The 20,340-nt window shown below is 44.4% G+C and overlaps 2 protein-coding genes across 2 annotated transcripts in view; both read left to right on the top strand.

Annotated features, from left to right (window-relative positions):
• The window catches only part of LOC135812890 (latent-transforming growth factor beta-binding protein 2-like), a 105,976-nt gene extending 94,388 nt beyond the window's left edge, over positions 1-11,588 (top strand). Inside the window, exons 3-4 of the mRNA XM_065326110.1 lie at positions 8,419-8,949; positions 11,380-11,588. Of these exons, the coding sequence (XP_065182182.1) occupies positions 8,427-8,949; positions 11,380-11,588 (732 nt within the window). The 5' untranslated portion in view covers positions 8,419-8,426. The remainder of the gene's footprint in view (positions 1-8,418; positions 8,950-11,379) is intronic.
• A 1,258-nt stretch (positions 11,589-12,846) lies between these two features.
• LOC135812889 (fibrillin-3-like) lies at positions 12,847-20,335 on the top strand. Its single transcript, XM_065326109.1, has 5 exons — positions 12,847-12,853; positions 12,910-13,032; positions 15,107-15,229; positions 16,807-16,929; positions 19,178-20,335. The coding sequence occupies exons 1-5, from the start codon at positions 12,847-12,849 to the stop codon at positions 19,702-19,704; spliced, it is 903 nt and encodes a 300-aa protein (XP_065182181.1). The 3' UTR covers positions 19,705-20,335.
• The last annotated feature ends 5 nt before the right edge of the window (positions 20,336-20,340 follow it).

Raw genomic sequence — 20,340 nt, 5'->3', positions numbered from 1 at the left:
TGCAAGAGTAGATCCTTATCTACTTTACTTGGCCTTCAATTCCCTAACAGGATTTTTGATAGAACGATTATCTTTTCGGTACCCCTTCACATTCTTCCACGGGTACATTATCTTATCACACAAGCAGGACCTCCCTTTTGATTACGTGCCTTCAGCTGAGAAACGGAACACTGATTGTTTACATTATTGCTCTTCGTGAAATAAATATTTAGTTTCTTTGACATTTCTGATTTCGTCGTGTCTTATCGACCCTTATCATGACAGATTGTTGCCATACATTGTGCATGCTATTGCTGGGCAAGCGTTCTAGAGGCATGCAAGTATTTTCGTCTTTTCCTGTATGCGATTTATCAACCACGACTACGGTGTAGCGGACACAAGAGTATTAAATCCTCACTTTCACACAGTTTGAATTCGATTTACCAAGTATAACGTGCCGACCATCCTCACTGCTTGTTGTGCATTCACACTCAATTGCTGATCTGTTCCCTTCATATTTTTCTCCCTTGTCTTTTTCCTTCTTTGCGATTTGGGTATGTAATGCTTCAGTAAAAACCGGTGAATAATACAATTGTGTACATGAAAACGAGGCACACGTCCTCCCCTTGATGGCATAAGCAAACAACAATGTGATAGAGAAAGAATTTCATCGGAATACATTGGCATTCTTGACTAGGAGAAGGAGATGGATTATGCTTGAGAAACACTACATTGCCACGATCCAGGTTGTGCGTGCTTCCACTAGCTGCATCTCATGTTTGGCATTTAATTGGTCTTAGTAAAAATAAAAAATACACATGATAGCTTTGCTCCCGTGCAGCTACAAACCGCAGTGACATACTATTACTCTACCTGCAAACAATTAGTTTTAGCAACCACATTATGCACCCGTAGGTAGGACCAGCTATTGGCCCCCAGAAGTACAAAGTCAAGTGTGTCCAATTCGTTCAACTCCAATCCCACTGAGGAGTAGTTCATGACATCTATTATGACTTCCACCACCGATGCCATCATGCGTATCGGAAGATCAATATTATATAGGGCCATGTACACAAGAGATCGGGAGTTGAAGTACTCGTAGAAAAAAAGCCGACTTGATGACCTTCCATCAGTCTATTGATGACCTTCCATCGTGTCTATTGATAAGTACGAAGGGCATGCACAAAACACGTTGCACTGAGCAGGAAAGATTGCACACGGACATAGGCACGACCTTGTCCTTTGCCGTCACCGAGAGCATGGCATTCGTAATAATTATACATGTCCCGGACTGACAACCTAACCTAACCATGGATAATCTTTCAGGCGTAGCCTAGCGTCTTTCTGGCGATTTTCCGCAGCTGTGATACCATGCTTGACCAAGATCGGTGTAGCTCGCGATGTATACAATTGGGAATGGCGACACAGGAAATAATAGCACTATCCCAGCTGTCAGATTCCGTCCTGATTTCACTGAAGCAGCGTGAGAAACGGAAGAGACACTCTGATTTCGTGCCATCTCGAACATACAATGCAACATGGCACCAAAGTGTCGCGTGTGCTACGGTCTGTCCCTTGCTCAGGGTCCGCAATGTTTGGACTAGCTTCGTAAGCACTGTCTGGAATGAAGTGTCACCAACGTCACGTCACGTGGAATATATATGTCTGTTTTGGCTTCTGTCCTAACGTTTCATGAAACAGTCGACGGCATATGGCTGGTTGAAGAGGCCTTAATCTGCCGCACATCATAGACGGAGAACTCTTTACATTTAACTATCAGAGTAAGCGCAGAACGTGTTCATTTTTAATTATCATTAATAGCAGAGGCTGTGAGAGACTCGTTTGGAATCAATGACCGAAAGGAATTGTACAGCGAAGAAACGCAAACTCCAGGAGGTAAGAACTAACCTGCACTGTTGTTTTCGGATCCAAAAAGTCACTTACTAAAGTATATCAAGAGTACATAACCCTCAGCTCCAGCTCTGCATAGGGCAGTCGTCCAGCGTAATTGGATCTTTGCGTCATAATACAGTCCAGATCCGACCACGCTCGACCAGGACCGTCTGCAGAGCTGGATTAGGCGTTGCGCACTCTGGGGGGATATGTACTCTTGCTTGTACGTGAGATGGCTTTCAAGTTCGAGTTGTGCGCTCAAGTTTCTTTGAGGTTGAACGGGGGTTCACTGCAATTGGCCTACGGTGAGAAGTCCGAGAAATAATATTAATATCGAATCAGCGAGCTTTCTTGCGCTGCCCCTTGTCCCTAGAACCACACAAGAGGCCGCAGTTGTATTCTGGAGTACCACCAAACGCCACACTGCCTATAGCCGGGTTGTAGCTTGGCTGCGGTGCTGCTTGGCATTTTCTCTTGCCAGGTCTGCCATCCGCGGATCACGCTCTGTTCGCCGTCGTCACTTCGACCTCGCGCCTGTCGACCTTGTCCAGGCTGAGGCGCTTCTGGCTCGACATTAGTCTGTATTCACAGCCATTTATCTCCTTTCTTCCTGTTGTAGAACTACTATCCAGCGTGTATTTACCGCCATATTGCCAGGTGCGTGTTTACCAACATAATAATTATGGATGAAAAACCCTGATCCAAGTACAGCGCAAAGAAGTTCAGCGCGATCAAGCCCACCTCCAGCTCAGACGCTAGTCGATAAACGTACACATGACATCTACTTGAAGTATACTAGTAGACTCCACTAGTTTGACATAATGATCAATAATTTGGCGCTGTGATACATGGCGCTGTGATACATGGCGCTGTGATACATGGCGCTGTGATACATGGCGCTGAGATACATGGCGCTGAGATACATGGCGCTGTGATACATGGCGCTGAGATACATGGCGCTGAGATACATGGCGCTGTGATACATGGCGCTGTGATACATGGCGCTGTGATACATGGCGCTGTGATACATGGCGCTGTGATACATGGCGCTGAGATACATGGCGCTGTGAGACATGGCGCTGTGATACATGGCGCTGTGATACATGGCGCTGAGATACATGGCGCTGAGATACATGGCGCTGTGATACATGGCGCTGTGATACATTGCGCTGAGATATGTGGTGCTGACATCTGTGACGTTGAGGAAGGTCGGACTGATGTTTTTGGCGCTGACATACATTATCATGTAGCGCTGAGATATAATGCGCTTTAAATATCTGCTGGCGCTGAAATATGCAGCACTGCAATATTTGGCGCTGTAAAATTCGGCGCTTACGTTCAGGACACTACAACGGTCGCGCTCACCTGGCTAGTGCTGCACTTCAGGGCGCCGAAAGGGCATAGAGTCACTGGTTTTAGGGCACAGTTTATGCAGGCACACATAGTGGGGCGGCCTAAGACCATGATTGAGAAACAGAGGGTACCAGATTCAAGTCCTGCTTGGAAGCGGAGGGATTTTTCCAGCCGTGCTGCGAACCACAGTTAATTGGGGACTCGTGGCCTGGCACGAGGAAAACATGGATTTAGTGAATGGGATTTTTCGGTCTTTGACCACATGCTGGTCTACTCACCTCTTTCCGCTTTAGCAGCTCCATCGCCTTGATCCTTGAAGGGTGGTGGCGTTACTACGGATGCGGAAAACGCGAACCGTGAATTTTTTCCTCATTTTATCATGCCTGTAGAGACCGTTTTGTGTTTAAGAATTGTGCGTTGCAGACTGGTATGAGAAGAATGCAGTGGCAAGGGTTCGATGACTTGAATTCGATTCGCCAAATTCATCCAAGCTAGTGTTTCTTCATTTTTTTAGCTATTCACAGTGGAATATTTTGTTTCGTTGCTGAATCACGGCAATTACTACAGCAAAAATTGGTATACAAGTCAAGTGCCTCAAACTAAACGATGGGAACTTAGATGTTCCGATTCCGCCCATGACAGTAGAGGGTGGCTGCTTCGAACGTTGATGCTTGCAACTGCCTTCATAATGACAGTCATGCTACTTGTTTGATTTAAGCTTGGCGTCTGGCGCACGTCTTACACTCAGTACACTTGCAAGAAACTGTTTTGATTTACACTATAAATAAAGTATACAACAACAACATCAACAACGACAACAACAACAATAACAACAACAACTAGAAGTACCTCTTCCTGTTCCATACACATGCTGCGGGGAATTCAGCAATCAATAGAGATTGAGTGAGCGAGGTGTGCTCAGCACCAAGTATCAGGTAATTCAGCAGAAACCGCGTGATTAGCTTATGAGATACCTATGTTGTCAACTACATGATTGTATTATGTAGTCGGGAATGATGATGCCTTTTAAAACATGAAAAGAAGGAGAAGGACAAAACTGTTACGAGTTATGACCAACTGGCCACCACCGTAACCATTATACAGTCAGCGAGTGCGACACAATGGCTTTTGTCATTCACCATCCGAGTTCAGCTTTCATAAACGGTATGCATTGAAACTTTATTGCTAAGATCATGTGATTACATGTACCTGGTAAGTGAGACTGACGTGATTACGGATGGTCACAAATGCAGTCGTTACATTGGAAAGAATCTTGGAAATTGACTTCAAACATTTCATGTGCTCATGTTTTTATGGAGGTAGCCTGTCGTAAAATCCCTGAAAAATCGAATTTGTAAATTCATATCTAGTGCAACCTCAGTTGAAAGAGCATAAACAGCTGCAAAATCTCTGAAAATTATGTTTCGATCTGACCAGCTGTTCAAGAGTTATGGCCGAAAATGTGCCCTTGCAAGGAAAGATTGTTTTGTTGCACGCTGTCATTTTTTGGCAGCACTGTAATTGAATCTGAGCAGACCATGTGCAAGATGTCGTTTCATGGAAACACGCAAAAGTGTGCAGAATGTTGCCATAAAGTCTAAAAAATCACGTGTTTTAGCCATGTATTGGCTGCATGGTGGCGGGCGAAGCAGCAGGACTTTTGCCAGCACCCTCGTGACGTTACAGATATGTGGCTTGATTGTTGTAGTTGATGTTGATTTAGTGACTTTGGCAAGTTTGAGTCGTGTCAAGAAGTCAGGTAGAATTCAGTACTAGGCAGAAGTGGAACGTGATTGGAAGTCTTTTCCGATTTTTGTGGATATCCTGGATTTGGTGTGCAGCACTGTGGAAATGGCTTGCTGTGGAGGACCCAGCACTGGATGTTGTATCAAAGGTACGACCTCGTAGCACGCCCTAAACCTAAGAAACATCAAAAATTGACTTGGCTCTGTTGGCATCTGTGAGAGAACGCCCACTCGTGCCCTTGTGACAGATTCCAGGGCCACGTTGAGGAGCCCTATCCCACCACCCATGGCTGCTTCTGGACTTTTTTTAAAGTTTGGATCCCGCGCACGGGCAGAATGGGCAAGAAAATGTGAAAACAAAATAATTGTAAATGCAATGTAAACTTCAAACTGGTGTAACTCGGGAACGGCTGCTCCGATCCACCTGGCCTGGGACCTTCATCATTGGAATCAGTTCATTTTTCGCTACAGGTTGTGAAGTTTTCATTTTAGGGTGAACTTCCCCTTTAATGTCCAGGTGATTTATTATTTTTTACTAGGGGAGTCCCAACAGGCTAGTGCCTTTTTACTTGGAACCCTAGGTGAAGTTTAACCATGTTAATGAACTGAGCAAGAGAGCGGGCCTGTCGACAGTGAGCTGGAAGAGAGTTCCATCTGCCTGCCGCCAGAAAAGAAATAGAGCGCATGCCGTACTGCGTATAAACAAGTGGCCTTGCCCCAGGTGCATGCCTGGTGACCAGGTGCAGTTGCCCAAAGCTGGTACAAAGACTGAAGAAGAGGACTAGCAAGATTCTGGGCCAAGCAGCGGTACACAAAAACAAAGAGCTTGATGTTAGTATGCAGTTTCAGAGAATATAGGCGGTATAAGCGAAGAACTAGTTCAGTGAGCGTGGTATAATAATAATAATAGTTACAGTTCGCATGTCACTCATGGAAGGATCCATGGGCTTAACGCATCTGTCAACGAAATCCAGGCAGAAGAGCCGACAAAAGGCATCTCATTATTGTTAGAACGTATCGCAGTAAGAACAACTACGCAAGCGCAGCACATTTTTCCACAAGCATCAGCCATTCTTTCTTGTCTAGAGCCAGTTCAAAACAGTCAGAAATATCAATATTGGCGTGCTTTTGATCATTTTTAATATTGTCAATCCATCTGAGATGGGGTCGGCCACGTGGGCGCTTGATGTCCCGGGTATTAATTGCCATCTCCAGTGCTTGGTAGGACGCTGAGTTACGTCCTTCGCGAACAACATGGCCCAGTTAGAGCAGCCGACGTCTGCGACAGGTAGTGCTGACTGGGCCTTGTCACGTTGAGGCGCACACCTTGGCATTCGACATGTGGTGAGGGTACACCACACCAAGCAGGTACCGCAATTTTCTGCGGTGCCATGCGTCCAGCCGATTACTGAGTTGCTGTGTCAGGGCCCACAGTCCGCAGTTATTCAACAGGATAGGCAAAATGAGGGCAGAGAACATACAAAGTCTGGAGCTCAGTTTATGACGCTTCCATGAAATGGAGCCGAACGCTCTATTCGCAGCACCTATTCTTGCCTGAATATCCTCTGCGGACCCTAACAAAGAGCCAAGCAGCTTGACAGATCGCCAAGAGGAGTCGGCTTTAGTTACTGTAATATATTGTGTTTTCTGAATATTTAACATTAGGTTATCTTCTTTGAATTTTTCACTTGATTTCTCCACTATCTCCTCGACTTCTCGCCTCTCCGTGTCATGGATTGTTGTGTCGTCTGCATATTGGGTGGTTGGTGCTGGTAAAGATAAGTGCGATAGGATCAAGGTGGCGCATGGCTCCCTCCGCATACACATTGTACATGATGGGAGAGAGCGGATCCCCCTGCACTACTCCGATATTTGTAGCAAACGCTTTGCCTAAATGAGAACTGAGTTTCACTCTCACCGTCGTGTCCGAGATCAGAGTGGCAACGACATCAGTGGCAGCTCCAGAGTCTGAAAATCGCGCCAACGCCTTCTCACGGACAATGGTATCAAATGCTCCGCTGAAGTCTAATAGTGCGGCAGAGTATTTCCAGTCACCGAGTAGTGCACGTTCGCACATGACACGCGTATAGAAAACTCCATCAGCCGTGGAGCGTCCGGGTGTAAAGCCTGCCTGACTTTCACGTACATATGAGGTGGTAGATTGTTGTGACCGCATGGTGATGATGCGGGTCAGCACCTTGCGAACAACTGATAGCAGCATGACCGGTCTGTAACTTTTCGGTGCACCCGTAGGTTTTCCTCGTTTGTATACTGGCACCAGAAGGCCATATCTAAGGTCAGGTGGGCAATAGTGGAGTTCCTTAATGGAGTTGAATAGGGTAGTCAGCCATGGAGTAATGACAGTCGAAGCCGTACGTAGCAGTGCCGCACTGATCCCATCACATCCAACAGCGCCTCCGATTTTCTGGTGCATGATGGCCTTCCTAATCTCTTCAGAGGTAAATGGTTCGTCTTCTGCCTTACTGTTAGGTTGTGCCGGGAAAAGCGTTGGCTGGTCGCTCCGGTAAAACACTGATGCGAAATACTTGCTGAATTCCTTCAAATTCCAATTTACATTTTTGACATTTTCACCACTATCATTTGCGAGTCGTACTGGGGAAGGTTTGTCAGGATTTCGAAGTGCGTGGTATGATCGAGTCTAAACATTCTCGCTCCACATTATACTGGCATACACAGAGACATAGACTGCAATAGCGACAACACACAAAGTGAAGGGTAGTTGGCCGCAGCCAGAGTAGTTGGCCGCAGCCAGATGTGAACCGGATAACGAGTGAGGTATGGAAGCAAGCAAGGACTGAGAACAGAGTGTCTCAGATAGAATAGTCGTGCCAGTGGACAGCAGAAATAGGCCATGATGCAGAACCACTTGGGACCGTCAGATTAATTTTCCTGGACCGAGCCAGCCGGGAAAAAACCCTCGCGCCGACGGACGCATTTGAGAGGGAAAAAACCGGGTGTATATCCCCAATGGCGATTAGGCATCATGTAGGCATGGCAAGCACATCACGGCAAACAGTGATAAAAAGCATTGATAATATGCACAGAAATAAAGGGTGGGAGGGCAGGGACACTGGTGAGACTCAAAACTGACTGAAGAAGTCAGGAAAAGAAGCGACAACAAAGAACACACCAGATGCCATATTTGCAACTGAAAATATTTCGCGAGAAATCATTTCTCCTCTCTTCATTGCAATGTGACTAACGGTCACAGGTGCCGAGTTGTGCTTAAACAATGTAGGTAAGCATTACCGGCATAGTCTAGGGTAGACTGAATAATAGACAAGTAGAATGTGCGCTTTGCATCATTTGTTAAATTTCCACGGCCATGTCGGTAAGCAGCAACTTTAGCAAACACCGAGTTACACAATTTCTGAACCTGAAGTGATAAAGTGTTTTTGCATTACGTTTGATATATTGTCTCATTTAGGCCTGGACATGTTGTTCATCACACACGTTATTCCCACACTACTGCTTTTGAGCGCCTGGAATGTCACTAGAGGTTTTACGGAAACTTCAACTTGCATTCCAACAGGTCGTCCATCATTTCCAGTGCCCACCGGTGATGGCAAATTACAATACTCGTCAGTAACTGGTGCCTCAAATAGGCCAAGAACTGCATTAGTTCCTCCAGGGCCGTACGAGGTGATATTCGATTATCCACCACAATGTTACATGGTAGCCAAGGAGATTACAATCGAGTCAGAAGGCAGCTGTATTTTCCTGATAGACACGAGGGAACGGATTGGCTCAAAATCACCTTGGACACGATGGAATCCTACCCATTCTACAAAAAGCAAGCAATCGTCTAGGTCTGGTGGAATGGTAGTAGATCGAGTTAAGTTTATAATCTCTGTCCAAATCCTCAAACACCAGTTAAATCTTCGCTTTACTATTGCACCTCTATATTGTAAAGTGGCAATCAATGGTAGTGAGCCCTACATTACTGTGATATCAGAAGGTAAGTGAACAAACATTTATAATGCAGTCTTATAATTCGGAAGCATGAAACTTTAAGTAGCAGCAAACAAGCCTTGATTGCCCTTGTTGGTCTGAATAGAAGAAAAATTCACGGTTCGCGTTAGACTCGGCTGGAAGCCGAATTTCCGCATCCGCCGTGGGAACGCCACCACTAGGCACCGGCGGATAATGCTAGTTAAATATGGAAATTGTGCTACTAGCACTGCTAGTTATTTGGAGCGATTGAGCTAGTTATGATGCTAGCAGTGCTGATAGTGCTACAATATGGCAATACTTGCGGTGGGAAATAATGACTTCCCTCTGCAGTCACTCGGAGTATGGCAGTATCGCAGGGCAAACACAGTGAAAGAATGCTTACGTTTTCATTACATTGGTGCAGAGGGCTGCCAGCGTCCCAGTGAGCACCAGTGTGTCTCTCTGCGCTCTAAAAATAGCGCTACTTTTCACTGTGGTGCCAACAGATTGGACGTAGTGCTACTTTCACACATCGATTGTGCTAGACAATTACAAGGTCACATTTGGACACTTTATGCTAGGGCAGTGCCGGTCTTCCCCACATGGGTCATTATGCTAATTATTCTGCTAGCATTATCCGCCGGTGCCTAGCCACCACCCTCTAGGATGAAGGCGCAGATGCAGTTCATGTTTGTTCTGTGGTGCAGTCTTATAATTACAAGTATTCATGTATTTTGAAGTAATCAAGTGGCATGCTTCACTGTCCGAAGAGTGCTCAATACCCATGTAGGGCAGAGCCTTGTACACAAGAGAGATTTGAAGCTGTGTTACAACTCTAAGTTTCACGCATTACTACGATCATCAGGCTTGCAAGCCTAGCAGGCAAGCCTGATGATCGTAGTAATACGTGACACTCAGAATTGTGACACAGCTTCAAATCTCTTTGTGTACTTTTTAGTAGTAATAAACAAACTGGAAATTATATATTCGTTGGATTGTTATTCTATTGTTTGTATACCAGTTTGTATACCAGGGTTATAATAATCAATTGTCAACACATGGAAGGCTTCTGGCAGGCCGCTTGGTCTGCTGATCCACCCGGATATCATTCATCTTGTTCTATTAGCATATGCGACCACTTGGTTTTATCCACGTGAACGCGAGAAAGTATATTTTTGTTATAGAACCAATTTCAAAGAAATAAGAACGTAATCAGTCACAGTACAGGGATCCCGGGAAGAGAGAAGATTTGGAAAAAATGTACCTGCGGTTAAGATCAGAATATATCTTGCAAATGGTCACCAAGAATTTCCCTGGCCGCTATGAGTTGGTGTGTGTGGTGGTGGTGGGGGGGGGGGGGGGAGGGAGTGTCGCTGTAATGTTTTGTCGCTACAACGACATGCATCCAACAAAACTATTACATGACGATTATAGAGGTCTTTCTGGTGCACTTTTACAACAAAAACGGACACATAGAGGTTTTGCTGTTAGCACGGTGGCTCAGCAATGGCCTTTATGTATTGGTATCTACCAACATTCTCCACACCTAAGGGTTTCAGCTTGTGCTTGTCGTCGTTACGCGTCCCCCCCTCCTATGTTAGTACTCGTAACTTAGAATCTTCCAAATTGGAAGGCAGTTGGAGTGCGCATCCAAGACGTGGACTGGTAGAGGTGATTGGCAGTTAGGAAAGTCAGTACCGTTGGTCAGTGTCGTGCATTGTGAACGTATGACAGTATAGCGTAACTTGCAGTTCCTTGGTCCTTTTTCGTTCCTTCAATTAATTAAATTCTTCGCATGCTCTCCATCCGAGCCATCTTCCTCTTCACAATCTTCAATAAGTGTATAAATGTTATAATGAATACAAGCGCAATGATAATGCTGATATTTGCACAGCAAAACCCACCAAACACTGTAAAGTGCTACAATGAGTGCTAAAATACCCGGTAACGCTAGAAGACCAGAACCCCTGCCCCAGAACGGTAAAACAACAGTCACACACCCACCGCATGGTCACCATCCAGCTTCAGTACAATTCCTTTATTCTGTCCACGTTGATTAACTCCTCTCACTATTTCTCAGCCCAGAAGCTTTCTTCATATAATGACCCACGACGTATCCCCCCCCCCATATTTAACTAAAAAATCAAAAGTCGCAACTGCCACAGCTGCACGACCAACGAGAAAGGCAGTAAATGATCATTCAATCGATAAAAACACATCCAGAAGTCGCGGGTGTGGAATTGGGCTACAAACACTGTGCCTGCAAAAGGACACTGCGACGTTAAACGAATTGTTTGTTTTAATGCGTTCATGCACAGCATTTTGCTGAAGCAAACATTTTTGCAAAATCTCGCCCAAATGTTCAAGTTACCAAGAAAGACACAGGATTTCTAACTTTGGCCGTAGGAAAGGGTACCGTTTCTACTTGTGGTGCTGTTTTTTTTACTTGATGCAGATATGGATGAATGCAAGAACATAACAACCTGCAGTCCTAGTCCCAGAGGTACCTGCACTAACACATTCGGCAGTTACCAATGCTCTTGTAATGCAGGATACACTAATGGATCAACGTGTCAAGGCAAGTTACCTGATTTCACGATCAGCACTATTTTCTTTAATCACTTTGGAGTACGGACTCGGATGGGGAGCCAGGGATACATTTAGAGAAAAGAGATAAGGACCAAGGAACTACAAATTACGCTAGCATGTCCACTAACGCCACCAGTTACTAAACAATCGGCTCATGCGATATCATTGCGCGACACTGACTGACGGTACTTTGCAGTATATTATCATTAGTCGCAGAGTGTGGTACTGAAAATCACGCTGATTTCTAACTCGCGAAGTTGAAAACTAGTTCAAATTGCCATCTAGTGAAATCTTGTGAATGTGGAACTGCTGAATGTTTTACCTACTCGAATCACTCATGTTTGCTTCAGGAATACACCTGGATGGACTCGCACTAGTGTGCATATAAAAGTCAGGATTGTCAGTTGAAACTTAGAGCTTCACACTGAGCCATCACCAGGCGACGTAGCCATGCACTAAGCTAGCATATCAAGAATTGAATTATCAAAGTCTAATCACATTATCAAAGGTGTGTGATTATAGACAGCCTACAGATCGGATGGTCAACTTGGCCTTTTCGCCACCAAGTTTGCTTCGGACACAAGCAGCGTAACATTTTGTTGTTGTAAGGCTAACCCTCGCAGAATCGTGGTGGCAAGGACTCTACAATATCTGTTACAAGGACTTATCCGTATTCTCGAATGTTTGCTTAAAGTAATTGTGTTGCAATATGAACGCTGACTTCATTTCATTCATCCACCCCCCTCCCCTCCCCACCCCAATTTAGGGTCATGCACCTATTAGTATTAAAAGTAGCATTTATATGTACACTGAACCTTGTGTGACCAGAGCTATTCTTCCTTTGCATATTTGAGGGCAACACAGTGAAGGGGTATGAGATCAGCAATTCGGCTAGCTTTGCAAATAGGTGTAAAGTACAATGATAAAATGTTTGGAGAAGCAAGCACAAGCCCCAAACGCGTCGACGTTTTATAACCAGGCAGGCACAGTGGGTTGGTCAAAGATCATGATTGAGACACGAGAGATACCTCGTTCAAGTCTTTCCTGGAAACTTGTGACCAGGCACAAGGGTTACATGGATGTGGCTAATGGGGTTTCTCGGCACTTGTGCCAGTGGTTTTTGAGATTTATCCACTCACCCCCACCGTTAGGCGCTGCATCTGCCGCTAGGATTTACCGGGTGTTAGCGGCCGTCGTGAGTTCCCTTCGGGAACGGACACGATAATTTACTTTTCTAAGTGGGTTTGGCGCCTTTTTAAAATGCGGCCAAAATCGGTTCTAAAAGGCCAGAGGTGGAAAATGAACCTAGAGAATATTGATCAACATCAGGCTGATGAGTGGTAAGTGGATACATTCGTTCTCAGGTTCGCCATTTCCCTTTTGCCTCTATTTTTAGATCTTGACGAATGTTCAATTACCCCTGGCGTCTGTGAACATATCACAGATAGTATCTGCAAGAATTCACCCGGTTCTTATCGTTGTCAGTGCAATTTAGGGTACACTGGATTAACATGTCAAGGTACAGGTCAAGCATGGATACTTTATTAATAGTGCTTGTTTAAGATTTGACTTGTTATTATCGCATTATTGTAGTTTTATCAGGCTCTCGGTATTTCTTCTCCCAATTTTCTCTGCTATGAAGCCTGATGAAGAATCACACACGAAAGCGAACACTCCTCACTGGTGAATGCAACACTGAATTATAACAATTATAGGTTAGTGCATGGCAGAATGGGTATAAAGGCTCACTGACTGGTCTTCTCCTGGATGACAAACACATTTCACTCTTAATAGAGCCTTCGTACATGATGACTTGTATTATTATTATTATTATTATACGCATTCCCGCGTTGAAGTGTAGCAGCAGTATGCTGCGTCCACAGCTTCGCTTATGCAGAATGGCTTGGGTGAGAGGAGAGGGGAGAGAAAGCAACAAGGCAACCAACATCTATGAAATTGGCCACAATAACATGAAGAGAACCAACCATTACCTACATATGCATGATTGCACAAGAATGGGGACGACAAAATATAATGGCTATAATCATTGTGCCACAAAACCGGTACACAGGAGATCTGTCGACAATGTAACGAAACATAAAACTCAGTTACTCAATACAGGTTCCACTAAATTACAAGAGAACAACGCTACAACGTTAGAATTGCTGCTAAATTATCGCAAGTGTAGAGAACGAGTCAAATGAAAACCATGAACAGACTGTCCCGAAGTTATTTTGGGAACAAACTGTACTACATGTACTTGCTGATACTGACGCTGACGGAACACGAATTTGAGTTGAATACTCACGAAGTCTTGTACATGTACATCATTATGCGCCGGTGTTGTGGAGTAAGCAGGTACGTCAGTCACCAATCCAGCTTCAGCTCCACGCTCGCTTCAGCAGAATGTTGCCCGCGTTTGCTTTGCCTCCACACGGATAGACGACCAGCGCAGAGTCCCGCAGCTCCGTGGCCGTAAGGTCTTGATATTCGCCGTTAGCGCCGTCAAGTCTCAGTCCACCTCTCACACCAAGCCGCCCTATGAAAATCTTTCTCTCTCCATTGGAGTGCTCCCCAGTTGCGCGAGGAGACTAGAGAAATTCCTCCGGTGAGCGAGGAAGAAGAGCGGAGTTACCCAACTCAACCAAACTGGTATACAGAAAGATTTCAAAAAAATGACCCCGCATAGTACTACAAAAAGAATGTTATCATCTTTTAGGATTATATGGGCTCATTTCTTTTTTTGTAACATTGAAATTGTGGGCACACGTTAGGTGTTTGAATCCACCAACTAAACCAGATTTTAAACAGACAGACGTGCACAATCTAGCACAAAACTGACAAGGAGTACTGAGACATTCCACACCAGGAAAGGCAGCTTGAGCACTGATCGATAGCGCTAACCAACGGCCTACCAACTTGGAAGGTTCTTGGACATTAATACTAATTCCAAAGAGGGGAAGGCAAGCGCCGTCGAGCCGAGGTATATCTCAGTACTCCTTGTCAGTTTTGTGCTAGATTGTGCACGTCTGACTGTTAAAATCTGGTTTAGTTGGTGGATTCGATCGCATAGCTCGTGCCCGTAATTTCAATGTTACAATTTGTTCCTTGGTACACCATCTGAGTTCATTTCTTTGTGTGATTATTTATCAATAACAGATCCCTCTAGTCCTCCTCTCCATGTGCTCTGCAGCTGACTAGCTGCTACCATCAGTAGCCATTACACGAAACCAACAATCCCAATGACGAATAATTGTTTTAAAAGGGTACTGATACTGAATTTTCCTCCTGACAATTTCTGAGTGGTACCACTCGCCCTTTCAATAATACTTTTATGCACTCGCACATTTTCTCAATGCATTGTGACACACGTGACAATGACGTAACCATGCACGGCGCATGTTGCCCAGAACACTGCACGTGCAGCCAGAACAGAGCATCAAAGTCGACAAGAAACCAAAGAATCACAACAGAAAGAGGCCATGGAAAGTCTGTCACTATAACAAAGCCCGTTGCGCAACAAATACAATGTTCGTGAACGGGATTGAAAACCACTTCCACCACTATGTTTTATGTGACAATCTCATACCCAGATATAAACGAGTGTATACCAGACACGGGTGTCTGCAAGAGCACAGCTAACAGTCACTGCAACAACACTCCCGGCTCATATCAATGTCTTTGCAGGACTGGATACACAGGTTCAACATGTCAAGGTACAGGCTGTCTGAATAGTATTGATCTTGAGTGGATGCCAACGAGGTCGGAGGGGAGGATTTGTTTCTTTTTTACTCTCTTTCTCACTCCTGTGTGCAGCCATACCATACGTGCCCCCACCCCTAACACACCTCAGTCACATGCACACCCACATACACACGCACACAGCAACAACAAACAGTCTCTGCGGGGACAGCAGCAACAGCAAGAAGAAAAAATAGAATAGTATTGATCTTGAGTGGATGCCAGGTGGGAGGGGAGGATTTGTGTATTGCAGCGGGAACTATCTGTGGACATGCTAGCGGAACACTGTTACTTTCAGAATTTCAAGACTCTGAACTAGCTATAAATCCCGGTTGTACTGTGTACTACACTCTGCTTTGGAGGCCACACATTTCGTTAATCCTTCTTCGTTTCACGCTCTTAGAATTATCACAGAGAACCCCCTTAGTCGAGGGGAGAATTTCTTTAAATAGCTTTCAGAGGAGCAGGTATTATCAGAGCACCGCTATGCGTACTGGAGTCCCAACGTTTACCTTTTGCTTGGTGGTTGGTGGAAAGACCATGCTCCGCAGAGATTGCTGATTGAGTTAACATGATATAGAAATCATGGGGTGACAGGTTAGGCGGTATGTAGTTGAAACAGTAGGGTCGGCTAACTTTGGCCATTCACTACTTCCAAGTGTCCTTTTTTAAGAGCGCGACTAAGGACGATTTGTAGGCAGTATGGATAATGGTAGCTTGCTTGGGCATAATCTCTCGAGGCCGCTGTACAAAAAGGCATACGTTCGGATGATGTTTGTGAGATTGAAGGAGACATCAATGCTGTTTCTGTATTCACATGCCAGATATCAATGAATGTACACTTTATACGGGTATTTGCAACAATATTGCTAACAGTCAATGCAACAATACACCTGGATCATATCAATGTGTTTGCAAGTCAGGCTTTACAGGAACACCTTGCCAAGGCAAGATGCTAGCATATAATTTCATTTGGTTGATAGGAACCTTCCAATCTGGCCAAAGCACCCTTAAACATGAAAAACATCTTTTAAAAGAAGCATCAGCACACAAGTGGGCGCAAATGTCCAGGCAAGCACAACCATGCAAACCCACGCACGCAAGTGCACAAACACACTGTCTCTCATACGCACACCTTAGGCCTTAGATATAATATAAAAATTCAATAATTAAAAATTCAATAATATAAATATAACGCCAAAGGACACGATTGTAAAACGCCAAAAGACGCCAATAATTTGGTGCTCAACAGGTAGCAATGCTGAAGAGGTGAAATCAGAAACTAATACCTGTTAGCCATCTCCGATGGACAAACCCCGGCGTTAGTGCTAAGACGAGAGACTGGGCAAAGGTTTGTCGTCACAGTTACATCAGTAAAATAAAACCAGACGGAAGTGACGCTTCAAGCGTCACACAGACCAGCAATGTGGAACAACAGGTACTTGTGAACTACGAAGAGAAATGCTCACGAAAGAAGTCGAAATTGTGAGATGATCCCTGCGCTTCACACGTTCGTGCAACTCGGGTCTAACAAACACCTACTTCCTTTCAGATATCAACGAATGTAAGGACGACAGAGACATCTGCAAGAGTACAATCAACAGTGAATGTAACAACACCATCGGATCGTATGAATGCGTTTGCCAAGATGAATACTCTGGACTTCCATGTCAAGGTATCAATTCGCTCGGATTTGCAATGTACATGTTGAACTTCAATCTATGTGCGCAATATCCATGGCTTCTTGAGTTTCAGGCTTCCTTAGGAGTCTGACATTCTTTCATTTCTTTCCATATGAGCAAATATCGCTTTTAGGTCCATTCCCAACACTGCCATTCCTCTTTTTCCCCTATTTTATATTTTGACGAGTGCTCAAACTCCCCTAGCGTTTGTCAACGCATCACACACAGTAACTACAAGAATCTACCCAGTTCGTATCGTGGCCAGTGTAGTTCAGGTTACACAGGAGTAACTTGTCAAGGTATATGTTAAGCAAGGACACTTATCAATAGTAGTGATTCTGGGGGTTTTCCTACTCTAAAGTTTACATTGTGTTGATAAAGTTGTGCTTGATATGAACTGGTATTGCACTTTTCCGTTTGGTTACAAATGACCATAGTCAGCAGAGGTCGAGGATAACGTCACGATCACAAACAAACCGTGCGGTATTAAAGAATAGTATCCTGATCCAACTTGAAAGACAAAATATGATAATTTGGAACAAAAAGACCTGGAGAAGAAAATCAAAAGGAATTCCCAAGCAAGTTGGACGCCATGAATTTGGACCCCAAGCTCCCTGCCTGGACGCAACGACGGGCACTTGACAAACCCAGGATTCTTATCCAGAGCACATGAGAAGCGCATTGAACCTGCCGTTAGGCAAACCTGGAGAAGAGCACCCCTTCTGACGCGACAAACCAGCATTAAGTAGAATTCCACCCTCAACAGTCCTCCAGATGTACACTGAAGAAGGGAAAATTGCTGGTAAAAAGATTGATTTATGACTATAGGAAGAAAAAGAAAGACCAATGAACTAGAAGTCACGTTATAATGTTCACTAACACCACCAGTTACTTGGCAATCAGCTCATGCGATAACATTGCACAACACAGACCAAAGGTACTGACGTTCTGCAACTACATGTAACTGCTAATCTGCTCTAGCGTGTCGTGCAATGTTATCGCATGAGCTGATTGCCATGTAACTAGCAGTGTTAATGGACATTATAGCGTAACTTGTAGTTTATGTCTTCAACGTAGTAGTAGTACGTGAATCTGCGCGATCCACACTAGTTCAAATGAACACTAGGAAATTTGAGAACCGAACATTTTCCTTCCCCTCTCCTCATTGTACTCTTTATTGTACATTGAAGAATTGGAGAAGTTTTCAATTTGTTGCAATTCGTTAGTCCTTTTTTCTTCCAATACATCCTTGGCTCTCCATCCGAGTCTGATTTATGACTATCTCGTGTTTTAACAGCACGGCAAGTACATGTAGAAGGACAATCAAGGCTTGTCCTTGTTCTTCTGTACCAGAGATGTTACCAAGTGATTTGGTTGGTGACACCACTGCATCATCAATTGATAGCTGCTGTTCAAGCATTCGCATCGTACCTCGCGAACGTTGCCCTATTTAATAACCACGAAAGTAATTGCAATGAATTCTTTAAAACGGTTTAGTCGCAACGAAAACAATGGTACATGGTCCAGTAGCATGGCCACTTCACCTCGTGGGAAGCACTTTTGTACGCACGTCTTTTACTGAGGGTTGAGCTGAAGGAGACTGATGAAATGTGTGCTCCAGAAGCACTCATTTTAGAGCACTGAAGCAGAGATGCAGTACTATGGATAGAGATTACACTGGCGCCTCGTCGTTTCCAGTGCAACAAACATTATAGTGAAGCTCTAGTTAGAAGCAGTGTGATTCAGAGCCACTCACTCTTTGTCGATGCATCCTCAATATCCTCTACAGTTTATGCTCTACTCCATAATATTTTAAATTCAGCAGTGCATGCCACCAAACGAACCCATTGTTGACAGTTGTTGACGTTTCGCCGTGTTCGTAGGACCAGTAAGCTCTGTACAACATGATTGTACTCCCTGGAGACATGTTTCCCTAGGGAAATATATCATTCATTACGCACCGCAAGTCTGCAACCAAATCTGTTGATGCGAACGTCAACAGTAAGGCCGACAATAACATTGGAATGTTCGGACTAATACAGACATGTTTAACCAGTGAATATAATTATAATTGTATTCAACTGCTAGACGATTGATATGGGTAAGTGCATGGCAGGGAGGGCAATATGGGTTAATGGGAGAAATTTGTGCTGCCTAATCTGTATATAGTCGACATTTTTTATGTCATGCACATACTCTGACTTCTCATGAGTTGACTATATTATCCGATTCTCCTTCCAGGCAAGCCGTCAACAACTTTCATGACGATATCACCAGGAAGCATCAGCACCTTTCATAGCACGATCTCTCATACCACCACCTATATCGTCGTGGCAGCAGTAGCTTCTATCCTGGCAGTAGCGCTGGGACTTACGGCCCTAGTCTGCTGTGTAAAGAACAGGAAACTGTCCAGAATGAAAAGTAGAGGAGGTGATCAAGCGCTGTGTAGATGTTCTACAACACCCGAATCACGTCTAAGCCAGATTGATGCTGTCACATTGACGACAAATGAACTGTATACCTTACCAGCATGCGCATCGGAAGTGCACAACAGTGCGTGCACGATCGGAAACTCAAACGCGAACAGCACAGTGTCTTCCAGCTGTACTAGCCAGGTTGGCATGACCTTGAATCCTGTGTATGACGACAATGCACTACGTGGACCACTGGCCGCGGACACGAACACAATCTTGAGGCTTGAGGCTAAGCAACACCACAATCCAAATGGCAATGGATACGAGGAGGTAGATATTTGCTCAAAGACTTGACTCACATCGCAGACTTGCAAGAGTAGATCCTTATCTACTTTACTTGGCCGTCAATTCCCTAACAGGATTTTTGATAGAACGATTATCTTTTCGGCACCCCTCCACATTCCTCCACGTGTTCATATCTTATGACACAAGCATGACCACCCTTTTGATTACGTGCCTTCAGCTGAGAAACGGAACACTGATTGTTTACATTATTGCTCTTCGTGAAATAAATATTTAGTTTCTTTGACAATTCTGACTTCGTCGTGGCTTCACCCTTATCATGACAGCCTGTTGCCATACATTGTGCCTGTTATTGCTGGGCAAGGGTTCTAGACGCATGCTCGTATTTTCGTCATTTCCTGTTCTAGATTTTTCAACCACGACTACGGTGTAGCGGACACAAAAGTATTGAATCCTCACTTTCACACAGTTTGAATTCGATTTACTAAGTATAACATGCCGACCATCCTCACTGCTTGTTGTGCATCCACACTCAATTGCTGATTTGTTCGCTTCATCTTTTTTTCCTTGGTCTTTTTACTTCTTTACGATTTGGATATGTGATGCGTCAGTAAAAAACAGTAAGTAATACAATTGTGTAAATAGACGCGAGGCACAAGTCCTCCCCTTGATGGCATAATCAAATAA

This window comes from Sycon ciliatum, chromosome 3 (genome assembly GCF_964019385.1).
Source record: "Sycon ciliatum chromosome 3, ocSycCili1.1, whole genome shotgun sequence".
Classification (NCBI taxonomy): domain Eukaryota; kingdom Metazoa; phylum Porifera; class Calcarea; order Leucosolenida; family Sycettidae; genus Sycon; species Sycon ciliatum.
This window is presented reverse-complemented; position numbering and strand designations above follow the sequence as displayed.

Bases quoted from the DNA above. Each gene is read 5' to 3' on its own strand.
- LOC135812889 (XM_065326109.1), top strand. The intron at 15,230-16,806 runs GTACAGGCTGTC...ACTTCCTTTCAG, and splicing joins CACAGGTTCAACATGTCAAG to ATATCAACGAATGTAAGGAC. The intron at 16,930-19,177 runs GTATCAATTCGC...TTCTCCTTCCAG, and splicing joins CTCTGGACTTCCATGTCAAG to GCAAGCCGTCAACAACTTTC.